We start from the raw sequence: 19970 nt of genomic DNA on the forward strand, positions 1-19970 counted from the left end.
CACAGGCTCCCTGTCATTACATGCCCTCAAGCTGTGCTCTGATCTGTGGCCTGAGCTGGATGGGTCTCCACACAGCTGAGAGTTTGACTGGAGCGTTGGCCTGAGCAGAGCCAGATCATAGCTTTTCAAAGTCAGGTTCAAGGCCCCCATGTAAAGATCAGATTCATCTTTCTGGGAAACTATATTGTAAAATATCAGATGCTGTAAATGCTGCACCTCCTGAATGCTTTATTTCCTCCCTTACGCTGAACTTACCACGTTTCACACTTTAAATATATGTTTACTCAGAACCAGAATGGCACACTCTCCTCCCGTCCTATTATCATCACGCGGGATGTTTGTCTGAATGTGGGACATCTCTCTTGTGCCACCATTCTTTTCTCTGACCCCCTTTTCCTCTCTCGACGGGGCTCATTCTTTTGGACCACTGTCCCTCGCCAGAGGCGGGGAAAGGCACACAGTGGAATGAGGTCATCACTGTCCAAGCTTTTCATACCGTGCTCTGCTAAATTCCCCACGCTGAGTCACCGTCAGGTTGTCTCTGTCGTCCAAGTAGCCACTGCTAGGCTCCTGAGCAGGGCTGCGTCACCACGAATGTCTGTATATCTGTGAGTGCGACTAAAATAACCTCCCCCCAGGATTTCAAAGAGAGGTATCACTTGGTGACTGGTTGGTAGCATTGAGATACTTTCATGTGTGTTATTGACTGAATCTTCATCAGTCTGTTTAAATTGGCTAATGCCTCGATCAGGGTGAGAAAAGCTGTATCGTTACTATTTCGAGTCTCCTACTGTTTTATAATTGCTTGCTTTCTTCTCTCAGTGAGTATAGCAGCTGGTCTCGCTCATTCCCACCCCTTTCTCCACTTTACTCTCCAGTTTGTTCAGTCCTCTTTCTTTCAACCAGAATGTTCTGGCTTGGAAGATTGAAGAAGAAAATTCCCCACATCCTTGAAAGCATTTTGGTCGCCTTTCACTTAACATGAAAAATACAGGCTACAGCCCTACTGGAAGCTTTGTGGTGGCTCGGTTTGCTTTGTTTCTGCATCCTTCCCTTTTGATCAGGAGACACAGGAGAACAAGTGTTTGGAATGTCTACCTCCTTATCACTCCACCACCTCTGAATACAGCCAGGGTTACCATGATTATAGCTCAGTTTAACTGAGCGTTGTGCCATAATTTTCTCTTATTTTCCCTATCAGCTAATCAGATGTCAGTCTCACTGTGTCTGTGTGTATAGATTTGTTTTTGTATTTTTACTTGTTTTCCATTCACTTTTTTCACCAATCTTATTAGTTAGCTGCCTGTTTCTGGCTCACATTGCTGTTTTTCAGGAAGACAGATTAGGCAGAGCTACACTGTTATATGTGATACCTCTGCATATACCATAAAAACATCAAGCAGTGTGCATAACTATGACTTTATACTTCAATATTTTTAATTTGGTTTGGAGATTGGCAGATTGGCAAAGAGAGAAAAGCACATACTGTGAAAATTCATAGGGATCATATTTAATGCCAGTGAGTGTCAGGGTCAATGTGGAGCTGCACAGATGGCACTGAAAACACTCCATGTTTAAACAAAGAGAAGCCAAAGTACCTGCATTATGTGGAGTTTAATTGCTCACAAAATGTTGGTTGTGTGTTGGTAGCAATATGTTCTGACATTACTGCCCAAGTCCCTAATGTTTATACAGATATGCTGTAGAATTATAAATTGAAGTTTTGAAGGTACATTTATACACAGCAAAAATTTGAACCATTGTATTTTTTGGGAATCTTAAAATTAAGCTCTCACCAACATCGTCATGTTGTAATTTATGCTTCATAACCTGTGATCTCTGTCTGGATATTTTATCTGCTTATGGAATAATGAATGCTTTGTGTAAATGCACACCGTCGGTTGATTAGAGTGAAATCAGATCAGCCAGAACACATCTGGAGGACACCTTGGCCTCTGGGATCGGATCTCAGACAATTATTTATTCAGTCTGTACAACATGTACACATCATTATAAAAGAAAATCCATCAAGCAAGAGGAAACATAGTTTACCTGTGCATTGCCCTGCTTCTTGAAACAAGTAAGTAGTAAAACACTGTATTAGCAGTAACTGGTAAGTGCTCCGTCCAAAGAAAAGTGGATGAGCTTCCTTTGACCTTGGAACACCACATGTTTAATGAGAGCTCCACTTGCCCCCTGTTTTCTATTGATATTCATTCACAGTTGCATGAATAAAGAATGAGAACACTTATGTGTGTGGTAGTACATGTAGTACAAATCTACAGATCATGGATGTATGGTGTTCATCCAGATGATGGACCCATTTTCAGATGTTCATTACAGGTGAAAGTAGGCCGTACATTCTAAACTAAGCTGAAATTGATGAAATCCCTCCGACTGCATAGTGGATTTATGGTTGGAAAGATAGGATAAGATAAGATTGTTTTTTATTGCAGGCTACTAATTGAAATTAGTGCATATTTTCATTTTACAGTGCTAATTTTAAATGTTTGTGATGAGTTCACAAGGTACAAAACATTTTTGCTGATGACGTCGCTCTAGTGTTTAGTAGTTCCCACAATATAAGAAACCGTGAACGGATGAAGGACGTGGTGTATTTATGAACTGTAGTATCTCAGCCACAGTATGACACACAGTACACATATGTACCTTCATCAAGACCATTTAATTGTCACAAATTATTTTGTTAAGAACAGAATGTCACTAAAGGTTTTGCAGAGTTCTATGCTGTATTTTATTTCCAGTAACAATTTTCCAATTAACACCTTTAACAAGCAACATATTTTCATATGAACACACATATGAAATGTGTCTTATCCTGGGGGGCAGAGAAGGAGATAAATAAGGTACCACCACAGTCAGAGAAGTAAAAAATGTCTTGGAACACAGTGGTAAGAAGAAAAATGTGCTGAGAGAGGGGATTGTGCAGATCTTAATATTGCAGGGGAAATTGGGAAACGGGTTGAGCCAAGATAAAAGAGGGCAGAAGAGAGCCCCCAACAGACACAGTGAACAGGACTCGTAGTGAAGATTTAGGAAAGAAAAGAGTAGAGGATAGAGAAAAAGGCAAAGAGGAGTGAAAAGCAGAGAAAGAGGGAGTCGGGCAAAAGCAAGAGGGTACAGAGTTATGGGGGGAAACAGAGCAGAGGGTACAAGGGAAAGGCAGAGGGGGCGGCCAGCATTGTGCCTCACAATAGGGGCTTTGTGCAGTGTGAAGGGGGCTGGGACTAGAGCTGAGAGAGAGAGAGAGAGAGAGAGTGTGTGTGTGTGTGTGTGTGTGTGTGTGTGTGTGTGTGTGTGTGTGTGTGTGTGTGGGGCTTTCATTGTGAGGACCATCTGAATTTTTACCCATTGGACTGAGGACATTTTATCCGGTGCTCACGATGAGAAGGTTGTTAAAAAGGCAATTTTGGGGTTAAGTCTAGGTTTTAGGGTTAGAATTAGGTTTTGGTTAGGGTTAGGATAAAGTTTAGGGTGAGGGAGTTAGTTGTGAGGGTTTGCATTAGGGTTAGGCAGACATGATAAATTAAAAATTGAAACAGAGTAGATTAGCATGGCCTACGTGACAGTAGGGGGCCAGGGAATGCATTATGTCAACGAGTGTCCTCACACTGACTGCTAAACAAAAATGTGTGTGTGAGTGTGTGGACAGGGAGGACTGGAGCTGCAGAGCTCTTTCCTGGGAAATGAGGCCTCTTGTTGGGGCAGTTAGGGCTGGAGAGCGGGGCTGGTGGAGGGCACACCCAGGTCCTGAGTGACAGGACAGGTGTGTGTGCGTCGGGGACTTTTCCTGTTCTTCTGAAGTAATATCTGTACTCTGTGTTCAAGAGATGACAAATGGGAATGCCTGTTTAAACAGTATGGTTACATGAGTGTAGTCCGACTCTCACATGGGCAGATGAATCTTTAATGCCAGACAGCTGTGGAGTTCATACAGAATAAAATCATATTTCAGTTTGGGGGTCGTATATCAGTTCTGATTTATAGTTGCATTCTTCCCGTACGTACACACGTTGATGTTTTTCCTTCCCAGTCTGAATGGGGTCACAGTTAGAAAACTGTGGATGTTCCTGCATGTTACTGTTTTATGGAAAGAAACCTAAATCCCGCCTTTAAAAAAGTCCATTCTCGGTGGACACGTGTTTTAGATATTAGAGAAGATGAATTTGAGAGACTTAAATCACAAAATAAGACTAAATGTGTTCCACCTGCTTTCGTCATGTGCTGTAGTTATTTATCAAGTTTTATTGAACGCAGCTCCAGGTGATTTGGGCCCAGACTTACTGTAGTCCACTCTCAGCCTAAGAACACCAGTTCTTAACCTATAGTGGAAGGTGTGTTTCTGTCTACAGCTGAGGGAAGTTGGGGGGAGATGATTTAGGGTAGAGCTGCTGTCATGTAACGCCCTCATTCTTGGATAGTGTTGTCATGACAGACACATAGCGTTGATACCAGAAGCCTCGGCTCAGCAGATAGGGTTACCTGACTGATGCTGCCCGCCACAGGTCGGATGGTAAAAGCAGACAGCTGACGGGCTGCTTGATCCACTGATTAATGAGCTACTTATGACAGTATGTCTGTTTATTAATGTGGAAACTGACTCACAGAAGTCTGCATCATATCGAAGACCGTAAATCATAACACGTCTTTATTTGTTTCACGGTAGTTGACTTTCATTTTTCAGATACTTTTGAATATTGTTTCACCTCTGACTTGTTTCTTAGTTGTGTTGGATTCAGTCAAACACTAACAAACGTCTCACACTGATACAATTTCCCCTCTGTGACCGAACCTCTGCTCCCCCTTGTGTGTCTGGATTCCTGTGGGGCTGCAGAGCTTAGCACTGTGATATTAGAGGTGCCAGGACAAACACACACGAAAACAGCCTTGTCCCGTTGGATTATTGCAGGCCTAGCCATCACAAAGAACCACTGTGGGCCAAAAAAGCCACCCGTCGGCTGCCATCTGCAATCGATTATGTTGCCAAATACTTTCTGCCGTATCTCCCACAACTGCTTTCACTCCCCTTTCATTGGCCTAAAGGCAACACCCGACAGCACAGGGCTAATTTTACCCTCTCTAGACATGCTGTCGTGCACCACTTACAATCTGTTAGCATAAACAAACTGTGCATTTGTAAGACCGGCGGCATAGCTTGGAATATCCACTTCCACTATCCTTCCTCCATATTTAGAGAGAGTGTGTAAAATATATTGGAAGCCTTTGAGCAGTAATATGGCTATACATATTACTGTGATAATGTGTTGTATTTCCGTTGGACCCTTAGCAGGTAATCCTTGTTGACAGTGACAGGATGCATATGATGAGTTGTGACAGCAGCAGGTGGTCCAGGTGTTAGCCATGAACTTCCCTGGGGTTGTTTTGTCAGTGTGATGAAAAATAGCAGAGGGGAGTCTTTATTCTCGGGCCACAGTTTGTGGTTTCTGTTTTTTCAAACACCTAATAGGGAAACTGCCAGAAGCAGGAGATGATATATTCTGAAAGGTTGATGGCAAATGATGACATACAAGTTCAAGTCCTTCTCTGTTTGCAAATTGTTCTGTGCAGTTTTGCACATGCTGTTGGCACTCGGGGCAAATCAGACAGAATTTGAACCTGTGCGTTCCTCAGTTTGTTTTTCTATCCTCTGCCGTTTTGATGCTGCTGGTAATTTGTGCTGGAGAACTGTGACCCTAATATAAGATTACTCACTGTTGCCAGGTCTCTTCTCCATGTCGTGCACTGTGCCGTTTACAGTATGTTCACTGTCACTTACTGTATGTGTAGTGCTCATCTGTCGCTCTACAGCAGCCAGGAACTAGAAGAAGAACAACTGCTCAAACAGCATTAAACTATCTCACTCCCACCAGATGTTACAGTCCCACTCACTGACTCCCAACTGGGAAGTTGAGCCACTGTCAACACTCATATGTTGTCTTTCCTCCATTCTGTCATATAACTGTCATGTATCTTCAGCACAGACATGACCTACAGTTATTTCTGTGGAATACACATACTGTATTAGATTTCAAAGAGGCTTCTAATTAGGCCAAGGATGCACCTCTCCATGAGGAACATGTGGAACCCGGCTCTCTTCACCTCTTTCTCGTTCTCGATACCCCTCTTTTTGCCTCCCACACTTTTTTTATTTCACCTCTGTGTCAGAAGCATTTGAAAAATGTGCTTTGTGAGACTTGAAAAAGGAGAGAGTCCAAGAGTCTGTCTGAGGACTCTCTGTAGAATACAGCTCAGACAGTAATAACACTGGTCTTACGAGCCAAACACAAGCCTACAGGACATGGAGTTTAGAAACTCCACATGAGACTCCACACTATTCTTAAATCTCCTGATAACGTGCAGTTCACTTACTCTTGCTAACTATCATCAGGATCATGAACTTTATAAGCCTGTGTCGTCTGTGCTACCTCTGAACACATTCTGTCTTCTGTTGTCTTAAAAAAGCAATAGCACGGTTGTACGAGTTTGTGTTTTGGCAGCGTGAGCAGACTCCAGGAAGTTACTGCTACAGGCCAAGAACTTGTCTGGCAAATACACCCCACTCTCATGGATGCTATGTATTGAATGGATACACATGTCATATGATACAGAACAATTTTAGTAGCATGTTTTGAGTGAAATTACCATGAAAATTGTCAGATTGTTGAAAATCTGTTAAGAAATGTCTTTGTTTTTTTTGTTCCTTTCAATATGAATTTAAAGGTGTGGACATTTACTACAAATGTAAAATGTATTTTTGCTGTTATGGCAGAGTTGCTAATAAATTACCAAGGCTGAGGAGCATTGATCTGCATTGAACAGGCCAGATCTGAGGGTTAGTTTTGTGGGTACACCAAGCTAATGCTAATGCTAATTCATTCTAATCCAACAGTCCTGCAACATATTCTCAATGACAGTGATAATGTTCAGTTTGTGTTCGGGCTGTTTCAAAGAGGTGGTAATTCAACTGTGAGATCTGTTATAAAGGCTACAAGCATCAATGATATGAATGGGGTGGATGAAATAATAGGTACAACTGTCAGAATAACACAAAACTATTTAACTCTGTCCTCCAAGGAGGATTTATTACAGGGCTGCTGGAGTAGGCTGCATTAGTTTTAGCTTGCTGTACCTAATAAACTGACAAGTCAGTGCATAACTGCAAAATAGCTAGTGTATATCACACTCCTCTCTCTCCACAAACACAGGTCAAACCTGGGAGGCCATTTGTTCGTTTGATCTATGGGTTTTTTCTGTGCTGCTTACTTGAGCGCAGAAAGGAGTGAAAGAGGTGGAGAATGAGACACCCGGGAGGTTGACGTGCTTTAGTACAGGAAGCTCCAGTGTAGATGTAAATGATGGGAACTGTGTCCTTTTCGCCTTTGTGTGTGTGTTGGATCTCTCTACCATCACACATTCAACCAGGTGGTTCCTTCACACACTGCTGCCATTTCAGAGAGGGTGGGGACATTCACCAACCCATGATGACAGCCTATTTCTGTCTGTGATCTCAGCTGCCAGCTGTTATCACTATCCTGAAGCTGAATCAGAAGTACTAAAACATCCTTTGGATTTCATTTCCAAGTATGTCAGTGAGTGACGGACAGGTTTATTTATAGATGGGAAGCTCCTATTTCTGTTCTCATTCTCTTCTTCCCATCGTGACTCCATTATTCCACTCGGATCTCTGTCTGTCTGTTATCTCCCTGTTCCTCTCTTCATTCTCATATCTGCTCCCCTCCCACCACACCCTTCTCTCCTCATCTGGGCAGCCTCATTCCTGAACTGTGTTACAGTCTTCCCTCTCCTGGGAAGCCAGACACACAGGGAACATCCTGCTACTATCAGTGGGGTTTGAAGTGGACCTCTAGACATTTGTGTGTCCACTGATAGCATGAAAAAGATGCATCTCACCAGAATAAACTGTATTACTTCATGAAAAGCTATTATCATAGTGACAATGAAACACTTAGGAAAACAACTCTGAACACAGGCTTAACCTTCAGCACACCTGCCCCTAATTTCCCCTTAACGTCACCTCTGTTGCACAGCCGGCCTGCTGAAAACAACGCCTGTTCACACACCCGAGAGGCTCCAGTGCTTGCAGGGAGGGAAACCAGGGGCATCTGAATTCCAGCACACACACAGTGACGCACACAAATGGCCAATCAGAATGCCTGTGAATGCCAAACTGGCAGCTGGTTCAACATTCAACTGCATTACTGTGAATAATGTAGTTGAGCTGTTTCGTCGCTGCAGCAGTTGTTCTATGGGTCCATCTGAGATGAGCTCAGGCCCAAAGAACTGGGAAGCGTTTCTGTACAGAATTGATGTTTGGTTTTGTCTTAATAATAAAATTTATAATAATAATAATAGCTTCAGGTTTTATCTCTGTACGCAGTGCTGGACTGTGTTAAGTGACAACAGTACCTGAAACACGTTACCTTTACACAGTGAGATTTCCTTGTTGCTACAGATCCTGTTTTATGATAAAGACCTGCATTGTTGTCTTTTAAAAAGAGTTGTAAGCTTTTTAGCTTTGCTTTTGAAGCTGTCACACTCTTGTGTTTGCAAACATTAATTATTTATTGATTTTCTTCCTCCACACTTGTTTTGTCTGACTGACAGTCTCAAACCCACCAATATTTAATGTATATATACTACAGACAAGGTAAAAAGCAAATGTTCACATTTGAAAAGCTTAAGGTAATGTGTAGTGTACAGGTTTTACTTTACAGAAATGACAAATGACATGAAGTATTCTATTTATCTATCTGCTTTTTACTTCTGACACACATTGGACTCTTCTACCAGAGTAACTCGCTATAGTTTTGTGCAGTTTGAGCAAAGACACTATCCAACTGTTCTGTGTTAAATATTTCCTCAAAGCCTCTAAATACATCACTTATTAAACCCCAAAAGCTAATTGGATGTATCCTAAGGTTGTTCATGTACTTCATATCGTGCCTTAGTTTCTCTTCCCACACAGACCAACTGTGACTGTTGGAGTTAACTATTGTAGGATTTATGGCCTGTAGGTCTGATTATCTGTTCGAGGATATAGCATATTACTCTAATTCAGCTCCCCACTTAACTGTGTTTAATTTGTGTCTTATCGTAATTGTTCAGAAGCTTTAAAGTGACAGTTATACACTGCAGGTTCCCTCAGACCCCAACACTTCCCAGATCACGCTGACTGCTACTTCCCCTGTCTGGGAATGTGAATGAGCTCTGTCTCACTTTGTTCCTTTGGGTTTAAGTGGATCTGGATTCTGTTCTCCATGTGCTGTTGCCTGTTATGAATAAGCAGGCTGCTATTGTTACAGTATATTATCTTTGCACTAATGCACTTACCATATTCCTCTTGAGAGTTGTGTGTGCTTGTGTGTAGCTGTGAGTAACCCACACCACAAGTAACAGTAGTTTATGAGAAAGTCTCTCGCTGGCTATCACTCAGGATTTCTATGTGTGTAAAGTGGTTGCCATGGCTCTAGATTTTTCACTGTGCAGTTGCGTTTTACGACTTCTTTTATGAAGCAAATTGTGAGAGCTAGAACTGCAGTGTGGGAAAAATGTGTTACGTCCAGTTGCAAATACCTCAAAAGGTTGAAGATTGTGTTTTCAAGTAAATATCCATTTTTGTAACTCTGTTTTTAGGGCGGTATGTTCCTAATTGGAAAGTTGTGCAGCGTAATACTAAAAAGCTCATAAATAAGTCAGCACAGCAGCTGGTGTCAGCTTTTCCTCATGGTGATCTTTGCTAACGTTTTCACACATATGACACTAATAATAAGTGTTAATAGATCCTTAAAAAATTTAATAGAAATTTTGTAAGCACGTTTTATTTTACTCAGCACAGTACCAACACAAATTAAAACTATTGTGTAATGAAAATAAAACTTGATATTATGGAATTTGAGATTTAACCCTATAAGGAGTTGTACATATCAATGGTCACTGGGAGAAACACCAACATGTTAAAAGAATTTTACATCCAAAATACAATAAAAGATACAGAAATGAACTATCTCACTGAACCGTGGACACTGAGCTGAAGGGCTGTAGGGATTTCACCACATATTTTCTCACTGCTTTGCGATGCTGATTAACCCCGTCCCCACTTTGGTGTTAGCTGTGGCTGCAGATGGACACAAAAAACTGCACAGTGAAAATAATCTTTATTCTGCTTCTTAATGAATCTGTGATGTTTTGCTGCACGATGCTCAGGTCATAGGTCACCAAAACACCTGTATGAGTTCCTACTTTAACATTTTGGATGCTACAAAGAGTGTAAACTAACAACTTGACATTTCCCCTCTCTGCAGATGTTACATTAGGTTAGCTAAGGGTCCTTTTGTGCCCTGAGATAATTCTGTTGTAATTTGGAGCTATTTAATTAAATTAATTAAAATGGCTGTGAAGTTTAACAAATTTGGTTATTTTACCAACTTGGAACTGGATCCAAACCAGAACTTGCTGTCAGAACCCATTGATTCAAGTGTGAATGTGATGTTTAACAGCAAAGTTACCATTTAATCAATGCTTCGCAGCAATTAGTTTGCACAATTTGTGGGTTAGACTGAATCAAACTGGAGCCATACGTCTGAGCACGAAGGCTTGTTTTCAACTGGGGCTGTAGAGAATGTTTCTGGTGGTTGTGGTTGGGAGCCCTCATCTTTTCAGTTTGGGGACCAAATGAGCAAATTTCTTCCACTCATTGATTCTAGGATATTCATTATAAGTTGAAGTTGAACACGTTCTCCCACCTTCCAAGCAGTTGGCAGTAGATTGTACGTATTGGTGTGAAAGCAGAACAGTGACTTACAGTCAAGAGAGGGGTATTGTTGATTAAATGAGGTCAATAATAGGGGGGTTATGATTACGTTTGGGGCTTTTGTGGAGACCGGGTGAGAGGGGGAATGCTCTGGAATGTGAAGAATGAAGGTTTGTTTAATCCTCATGGGGGATAAATTATTAGCAGCAAAGGAAACCCTGTTGTGCAAGACAGGCCTGTCTCCTACCAGGGAGAGAACTTACCGTGTTTCCTTTATGGTTTGATTTGATAATGAGTGAACTTTTCATCAAGTTCAGCTTTTTTACAGTCAGAGTCCTGAAAAGGGCTGTCGCATCCATTGAAAGTCTTGTTTTTATGACTGCCTGCTCTCTGTCTCGAGCAGAAGTGAAGAGTTTCAGTGAACTGTGGTAAGACACCAACACTAAGCTGAAACATGCAGTTTCTGTGCTGTCATTTAAACCTGTGTTTAACTCACATGTAGTTTAACCTAAAACCTGATGGATGAATGGGCTAACTTATTTCCACCTCCCATTAACATCACCTGAATGGCTGTCTGTGAGTTGTTATGGGGTGGTAAGGTGATCAAATGAAAACCAGATGCTGGTGTTGAAGAGTGGTTTTTGTTTCCAGTAAGGTCCCTCTCTTCAGTAGTCTGAGGAATCTGGCTTTGCACCATTCATGGGGGGGAAAAGGGAAATGAGAGCAACAGAGAGAGGGGGGAAACACAAAGGGGGTAAAGATTTAGTGAGGCAGTAATGAGCAACAGGAAGAGAAGAGCGTGTTCAGTGTGATCGGTCCACCTACGCCCAGCCAGCATGGCATGCTGGGTAAATATGACCCAGCCGTTAGTTGCTGTGGAGACGCAGGACAGAGCCAAGATGGCTGCATGGGGCAGATGGATGCACTAAATAAAATAAAAAAACACTTAAAAGCAGAGGTGGAAAGAAACTAAGTACATTTACCCAAATACAGTTTTGAGGTACTTTACTTGTACTTTACTGGTGTATTCCCAATTGATGTTACTTCTAACTTTACTGCACTACAGTTCGAAGGGTAATACTGTTTCACTATATGTATTTTACAGGTTTAGTTACTAGTTACTTTTCAAAGATTCTAATACTACTAACTATAAATTATGTTCTATTATGGATTAAGCCTTGGTAAGTTTTACACATTCAAACATCTGAGACTACTATCAGTAATATAATCTATACAGTTTACTGCTCTTCGTAATGAATGCTTAAAGTTTACAGTGAAGCCCCACATGTAATTGAGTATTTCTACTCTATCTTAATAATATATTTACTCATGCCGAAGTACAAGTGCTTGATGTTGATTTGTGGGCAAAAATTTGAAGTGGTTTAGATAAGTTTGTGCACTTTTACTTAAATTTTGACCCTGTGTAATTCTGCCACTTTTCCCTCTTTAATTTTTTAAACATTTGATATTATTTTCCCTGATTTCTGACTCTTCTCTGTGAAGTTTGTTCATGTTCACGTCAGATCCACTGATCTCCATCGCAAGTTCTCTCAGTGCAGAACCTTGTTATAAATCGCTTGTGTCAGCATGATGAATACCACCTGTTTACGAGGACGTGCACGTTAGTGAGAGCTGATCACCAGCCCCTGAAGTCACCATCTAAGGCTCCTGTTCTGTCAAACAAGAGTAAAAAGAAGAATCTGACAGTGAAGAGTTTCAAATCTGCCGTCAGAAATCAGCAACACAATAATTTAACAGAGTCAGTTGTTGGATTATAAGCAGCTAATGAACAAATACTTAGTGTCTCAAAAAATAGAAATAATGAATAGAAATAGTAGAAAAACATGGCAGTGAAACACTGTGTATAGAAATGTCCTGTGAATCAGCCTCAAACTGTGCAAAACACCCCTTTGTTTCAGCAAAGTAAAGTTAGTATTTGTCCAACCTTACAGCAAACTGAAATCATAAAGAGGAAGTGAAATAAAAAGAATGATTGTCTATCAGGGAAAGAGCTGAAAGCTTCAGGCGTGGAGGTGATGGATGTCTGCAGGGTAATACAGGGTCAAATGAAAAACCTAAAGAGGGCATCAGAGGTAAGCTGTGGAAAAGGAAGTCTGATGGGCAGAGGATGATTTCTCAGCTTCTGTTTCTTGATTTACCACAGAGACACTGGACAGAAAAGTTAATCTGTGATTTTATGTCAGTGTGTGTGATCAGATCAGTCTGATTTATTCATGGTGATAGATGAAGTCATGTGATGTCCCTACACAGTCACAGTTTAACTCCAGTGAAGCTTCAACTGTGACACAGGTTCCTGATCTTTCCTGGGTAGTTGCTGTGGTTTCTGTCTGCAGGGCCACACTTTCCTCTACATTACAGCTCATACCATTACAATTAACAATAACAAAGGACTTCTGCTGCCGCCACAGGGACCAAACATTGTATCAGATTCAATTTCTCATCCGATTTTCATCAGATGCTAATTTCAGAAACATGAGGTCACACATGCAAATAGCTTCTCTCTTTAATCATATAAAGCTGAGTTGATGTTGTTCAGAGGCTGTTTATGAAGTGTGCCTTTGACTTTTATAGTCATCGTAGGTTTCGCATTGTTGCGTGCCTCAGTCCAGCCAGAGTGCAGTGTTGTTAAAATGAACATTAGGTGCCTCCGATAAGCGTCAGGGTTATGTAAATCTTACTGTGAAGCCCAGACAGGAAGAGTAATCAAACTTTGACCCGTGTTTTAAAGGCTCCCTCATCACCATCCAGATGGCAGCAACTCATTCATCATCTCCACTGTTACAGTCACTCTTATGCAAGTGTGCATACATTAGTTTTATATGAACATATATTTATGTTTCTGCTCCAGCTTGAGTGTATTTGATTTGCATTCTTCATTTTTTGGTGAGAAAAAACAGACTTTTACTTGAAAGAGAAAAGAAAATCTCTTTAAATGACACAAGGCCTCCAGATGCACACGCACACACGTTTCTTTCTAGTTCTGAGGAATCTCATTGACATAATGCATTCCTCAGACAAGCTGCACACGTCTTTATCTGAAACCATCACGAGTATTTCTGTGGGGTGTTTTTTTTTCCCGACAAATTTTAGTTTGAAACCAAGACCTTAACCCTGGCTATTATCTGAGTAATAATAATAATAATAATAATAATAATAATAATAATAATGAATACCCAGGTGTTGGTGGCCACATTCATATGTGTTAAATCCAGTTATACAGTAGCTGTGAGTCATAAACGACCGTCCTACTGCACAACTTGTTTGAATGACCTTTGATTAGTTGAATTTACTGTTACAGTACATAATGGCAATTAATTGTGATGGTTAATGATAGAGACTATGACAATTCATTTAAATGAGTGTCCTAAAAGCTGCAGTAAGATCAACATGTGTTAGTGTTTTACTGTGTTCAGTGTAGAATGGGTGGCCTCATTTTTCATTTGCACTCCTGGAATGTGGAGGTGTTCCCATATTAGTCTTTTTTTTTTTTCTTCAGGAAATTAAAAATCGTCCTTCCTACTGCAGGAATGTCAGCAACTACTGAACTCACTCAGTACTAAGAGAATTAGTTTGAAATGATTTTAAATCTCCTGTTGTCTCTGTAATGACGCAGTGACATGATGAAAGTTCCACAGTACATTCACCTGGAGATACCGAGGTGGCAGCAACTGTTTGGTAATGTGGGTTTTTTATGGAATAGACAAAGTTTTCATCAACTCAACAAGCCTGTCTGCACGTGTGTGTGTGTGTGTGTGTGTGTGTGTGTGTGTGTGTGTGTGTGTGTGTGTGTGTGTGTGTGTGTGTGTGTGTGTGTTCATAGATATGTTGCTGTACTCCTACTGTACTGTGCTGCTGACTCCTACCTGCTGAAGAGCTATGTGATGATCTCAGACATCATTCTTCATGTAGCACACAAGCACATAGTTTGGTAATTGTGGGTCACGACTGACGTTTTCAGTCCCAGTAACTAGTTATTACATTTCTGCATTACACCAAGCTTTTATTAGCGGCTTCTTTGATGTGAAATAGTGAATGTAGAAGTTGAAAATGTTGCTTCCATGAGCAGTTTTCTACATCAAAGAAAAATGTGTTATACATGCTGTTTACCTGTTGAGTACAGGTGTGGACTTGGTGTTTGGTCATTTTCAGATTTAATCACCTTGGCAGTGATGTGATGATGACGAACGTACAACTGAATGAAAACACCTCTGAATAATCTGCACTGTGAGAATGTGTAGTGTGCTGGTAGTACTCCAGTATTTGTGGTAGCTGATAAACAGGTCAGTTACCTGTGGATTCTGGTCTCTGTAGTCTTTTACAAGGGTCCAGCAGGACCCTCAAAGTTGGGAGGTCACACACTTCAGTAGTCAACGCTGATCCAGTCGTCTGGATCCTTATGTGATGAAAGCTGTGAGAGTGTTTGGTTACCGGTCTATATGTCGGTTTGTGGCTGTTGCACAGCACGACTTTGAGATATAAAATGTTATCGTCTTCATAAATAGACCGGGTTAATGTGACTTTGGTTTCCATGGAGCAATACCTCTGTATGTTCTGCCTCTGTTACCGTACAGTCTAACCCAACACAGCTTCAGTATTTACTTGTTGATTCAAAAATCTGCTTACATTGCATTTTAGAGTGTTCGAGTCCAACAGTGTCGTTCTAATTATTCTAGTTGAATGTTTAAACTGGGGACAGGAGAGAAAGTTGCTGACTGTGTTTTTCTGTTTTCTTTGAACAGATCGTGAGGACCAATCAATCCTTTGCACGTAAGTACCTCAACTCTCCACCTTCACTGTCCTCTCCTCTCTTGAAACTGTTTTAAAAGTCTCATCCATTTCATGAGTATATGAAACCGTGTAAAACATCAGAGTTCAGTGTTCCTGAACTTTGAACTCCACTGTCCAGCTGGTTGGATAGAGGAGGTGAGAGCGACCTCTCATGTGAGGACAGTGACACAGGTTAATGACGGTGGAATCTTTCCATAAAACACAGTTTAACCTCCAGCTGTGTGAACTGCTGTTGTGTACAATCCTCTAATCACGCTACATCCTGTCACCTCCTGCTTTTAATTAAACCAAGCAAAGAAGTTTCACCAGGTGCATTTTGGTCTGACTGTACCTTAAGGACAGAGGGTTGATGTGTTCTTTAAGGTGTTTCTTCTGGTAACGCAGCTTAATGGTCTAGAAAATTAAGAAGAAGATGATATAGCTCCACTTTAATAGTAGGACGTCACTGTTGTTAAAGTGTAAGCACGTTATAAAGATCATTGCTCCTGGATTACCTAGTTTCCTGGTTATTTTCCCTTCTGCCTTCAGCTTTCTCTCTCGTCCTGGCCAGCTCTTATGATCCTGCTGTGTTTTATTTAGAGACTGGTTTCAAATAGCTCTTTGCGGATGCAGGGTTGTGCAGCGGCTCAGCCCAACGCTGAGGGTTATGAGTGCGGTTTGGTGCCCAGCCTTCATCCTCTATGGCAGCAAGTAATTAAGTGCCACACTCTTTCAGTGTGGCTTGGGTTGAGGGTGCCAGTGAAGAGCTGTTGCATAATCTGTCCTCTATTCTGAAAACTACACCCTCTGTTGGTGACAGTGGAGCCATTTTAAATCTGTTACTCCACTGTTTAATTAGTAGGATGGGGAAGCAGCTGATGCAGGAATATGGATTTCAACATAAAAGACGCCAGTTGGTCTTTAACAATATTTCTGTATGCAGTCTGTGTTGATTATATCCTATCAGCATAAAACGTCTTTAAAATATAAACATAGAGCAGTTTAATACAAGACAAAAGAGAGATTAGACAATATTAGTGTATGTGCAACAGTAACACAGCATACCTAGAGAAAACTCTGTAATCTTATATTATTTTAGTTAAACTGCATCGATCTGGCAGAGCTGCACTCCTCTATGTGCTGCAGAGCTAATAGCCAGCTAGACTAAAGCCACTGGTATGCAGCTAGATGGTCTGGTTTCAGTGCTGGCCCTGGTTTTCGGGGCTCTGGGACCTGACTGTGGGAGCTGTGGATGGCCCTGCCTGAACATAGCTATCATTAGACAGAGCCCAAAAGGAGAGACTGGAAACTTTGGAGACTGGCCCAGCAAACCACAGGGTTCTCCAGTAAAACCAACTGATTGAGGAATGGTTGGATTTAGAAAACAACAACACAACATCTCTCACTTCTCCTTCTCTTATTGTTTGTTTCCTTGGGGTTAATTCAATCAGTCCTGGCCGTCGTAACCATGAGTAAGAGCTATTTTGGTTTGGCTTTTGTCTTCACTTTGTTAAACTGAGGACAGCTTAGACAGAATATTTGATGAAAAATGGCCTCACAACTAATAGCTTGTAATTCACGAGTGAAGCCTGAGTGTGTTTCTTTTCTCTTCCTCGCTCTTCATTCACTCTCTCTGTGCTGCCTCTGTCTGACCACGTGCGTATCCACTGTCTTTCTGCTTTGTCTCGTCAGAGGTGAATCAGGCGCTGGCAAGACTGAGAACACGAAGAAGGTCATCCAGTACCTGGCCCACGTAGCCTCCTCACACAAAGGACGCAAAGACCACAACATTCCTGTGAGAGCCCCACTGCCTACATTACTGCTGTTCTCATTCTTCTGTCTTTAGCCTGGACCAGAGTCCTGCATCGAGTCGGGACCCACAAAATAAAATAAAATAAAATAAAATAAATAGATTAATAATAACAATATAATAATTTGTAATGAGTAAAAAACAAAGTTATTCATATTAACAGGTCACAACTGTAACTGTGCAGGACTCTAGCCCGGGCCTTCAGTCTCCCCTCACCTCTCCTCCTCACCTCTCCTCCTCACCTCTCCTCTCCTCTGCTCTCCTCTGCCTCTGCACATTGTTGTAATTTAAAGGAATATTTCAACATTTTGTAAAACACGTATTTGTTGTAGAAACCACATCTGACCAGTTTACACACACGTGCTTGTCCACAGAACGTCCATCAAAATCCTCCCTAACTAGGGAATTGGCAAAATTTAAGTCACGGACATCACAGCGGACAAACTGTGAATTAAAGCTAAAAGCTAGTTTGTTAGAATTAAAGCTACACATTCATAAAATGCGAGTTTGCAGGCGCCCAGTAGGGGAAGGATGGCAGGTTTTAATCGCCTCAACAAAGCGATTCAGTCTGTGATGAGTGCGTCCTAATCTGGAGCTAGCAGAAATATTTTCCAATACACAAAAGTACACAGGTGAGTATTTGAACAACAACACATTTCTGTCGAGACCTGAACTCTCAGAGAGAGAAAGCAAACGAGTGTGTTTTCCAAAATGTTGAACGTTTCCTTTCATGAATTGTAATGTTACCGTTACTGTGGTGAAGTTAAATGTTAGTTTTGATATTCTGGTGATAAAGTGTATTAATTATTATTATTATATTATTATTATTAATCCACAGCCTAATATAATATTAATAATGAGCTAATAGATAATAATGTAGCCTGACTGGTCACTGCTCATGCTTCATGTTCTTTAATCTGTGAGTGTAGCCAGCGCTGGGCTGACTGAATACTGGTTCTGTTTCCTGTGGCTTGTGTCTGACATGAGCGCTTCAGGTTTTAACACTTGCATTTGTTTATCCATAACAAACAGCCCGAATCTCCCAAAGCGTTCAAGCTACAGGCAAGTGGATCTCCTGCTTATTCTAAAAGAGTGTGTGGTCCGTGTTGATGTTTGTGTTTGTGTGCATGTGCATGAGCTGCTCTCTCAACCTGTGCCTGTCTGTAATGATGCTGACAGACTAATCTAAGCTTCTTTCTTTATGAGGTATTTGTTTGTGCTGCTCACTGATTAGATGAAGCCCAGTCCATCTACAGCCCCCATGATAATAATTCAGTTTTATCAGAGGCTTTGGGTTTATTAGAGGAAGTAACCACCTCTGTGGAGCTTTACTGTGTTAGTTTGTTAGTCATCAGTTTAAATGTAACTTTAACTTTATTTATTTATGGAGCAGCAGAATAAAATCAGACCCCAGCTGCACCAAACTTTTCTTTTATAGAATAATTTATTTATTTCAAGTCAGTGTGTATCAGCCTAGGTGTGAGATAGAGATGATAAAAGATGATGGTGGTTTATTAAAGCTTTAAATATTTATCCATATTCTCTACTGGTGGTTAAGAGAATTTCAATGAATAATTCATTTCTAGCTTGGCCTGCTCTATAGTGGTGAGTCTGAATATTCCAGTAACCAGCTGTGCCCTTGAATTTATACTGTATGTGGCTTCTGTCAGTAACCAAACACAGGGTGTTTCTGTTTGTGCTGTGTGTGGACGTTGTAGCTAAAGGGCAAAGACGCACCGAGCCGACACAAGAACCAGGCGACAGAAGCCACTGGTCATCTAGTGCATGTGCTCCATGACTGCATGAGAGGAAATAACTTGACAATGACTCAGTACATTCAATGAGCTGATTCAGCCAAAATCCACAGACAGTGGTCCGCCTAGTGTGAACGGTGCAGGACACCTCAAAAACCAGGACACTCACTGACTATCAGCTCAGTGGTACAGGATAAATCTGGCTTTTCAGACTTTAGCATGTTGTTTTACATGTTTTTGTCCCTGAAGTAACAAGAATGACACTTTGCTGATAACACGCTGCATTTGTGTCAGCTCACCTCCAACTAATCTTGATATATTATCTAGGAGCTAGTTTTTACTTCTCTGATGTTTCTGCGTTTTCTCCTAATCTAACCACTATTAAAATGAAATGAGTCAAATGGCGTGCAGCTCTGAACATACACACACACACACACACACACACACACACACACACACAACACCTGCATTTTCTTAAATGCTGCATTTCGGTAGCTCAGCATATCTCCCCTGCTTGACTACACCATCCACACTGACCCCTTAATGCTGCTTTCCTTCTGCGTTGCATTACAGCTGCCTCTGAGCACGGGCCAGAGGAATGTAGGAGCAGGGACTGAGGGAGAGTGAAGATATGGTGCAGGAGAGGAGATTGGAAGGGGGTGAAAGTGGAAAAGAAGGAAAACAGATCACATGAGACCATATTCCTCTCAGTGAGAACTGCAAATGGGAATAGCTGTAGATTCATGTGGTTCTACAGTGTTACTCTATGTTAAACAGAGCCCGAAGATGTGGAGGTGGATACTTATCATAGTGAATCATCAGTATG

The 19970-nt window shown here is 41.3% G+C and overlaps 1 protein-coding gene across 3 annotated transcripts in view; it reads left to right on the forward strand.

Moving 5' to 3' along the window:
• The window catches only part of LOC113160343 (myosin-10), a 47475-nt gene that overhangs the window by 8275 nt on the left and 19230 nt on the right, over positions 1-19970 (forward strand). For 2 of the 3 annotated variants that reach the window (XM_026357563.1, XM_026357571.1), the window contains 3 exons: positions 15553-15580; positions 17273-17375; positions 18423-18452. In XM_026357563.1, coding sequence (XP_026213348.1) covers positions 15553-15580; positions 17273-17375; positions 18423-18452 — 161 coding nt within the window. The remainder of the gene's footprint in view (positions 1-15552; positions 15581-17272; positions 17376-18422; positions 18453-19970) is intronic. The other variant, XM_026357578.1, reaches the window with a different exon arrangement.

The sequence above is a fragment of the Anabas testudineus genome, chromosome 8, assembly GCF_900324465.2.
Source record: "Anabas testudineus chromosome 8, fAnaTes1.2, whole genome shotgun sequence".
Classification (NCBI taxonomy): domain Eukaryota; kingdom Metazoa; phylum Chordata; class Actinopteri; order Anabantiformes; family Anabantidae; genus Anabas; species Anabas testudineus.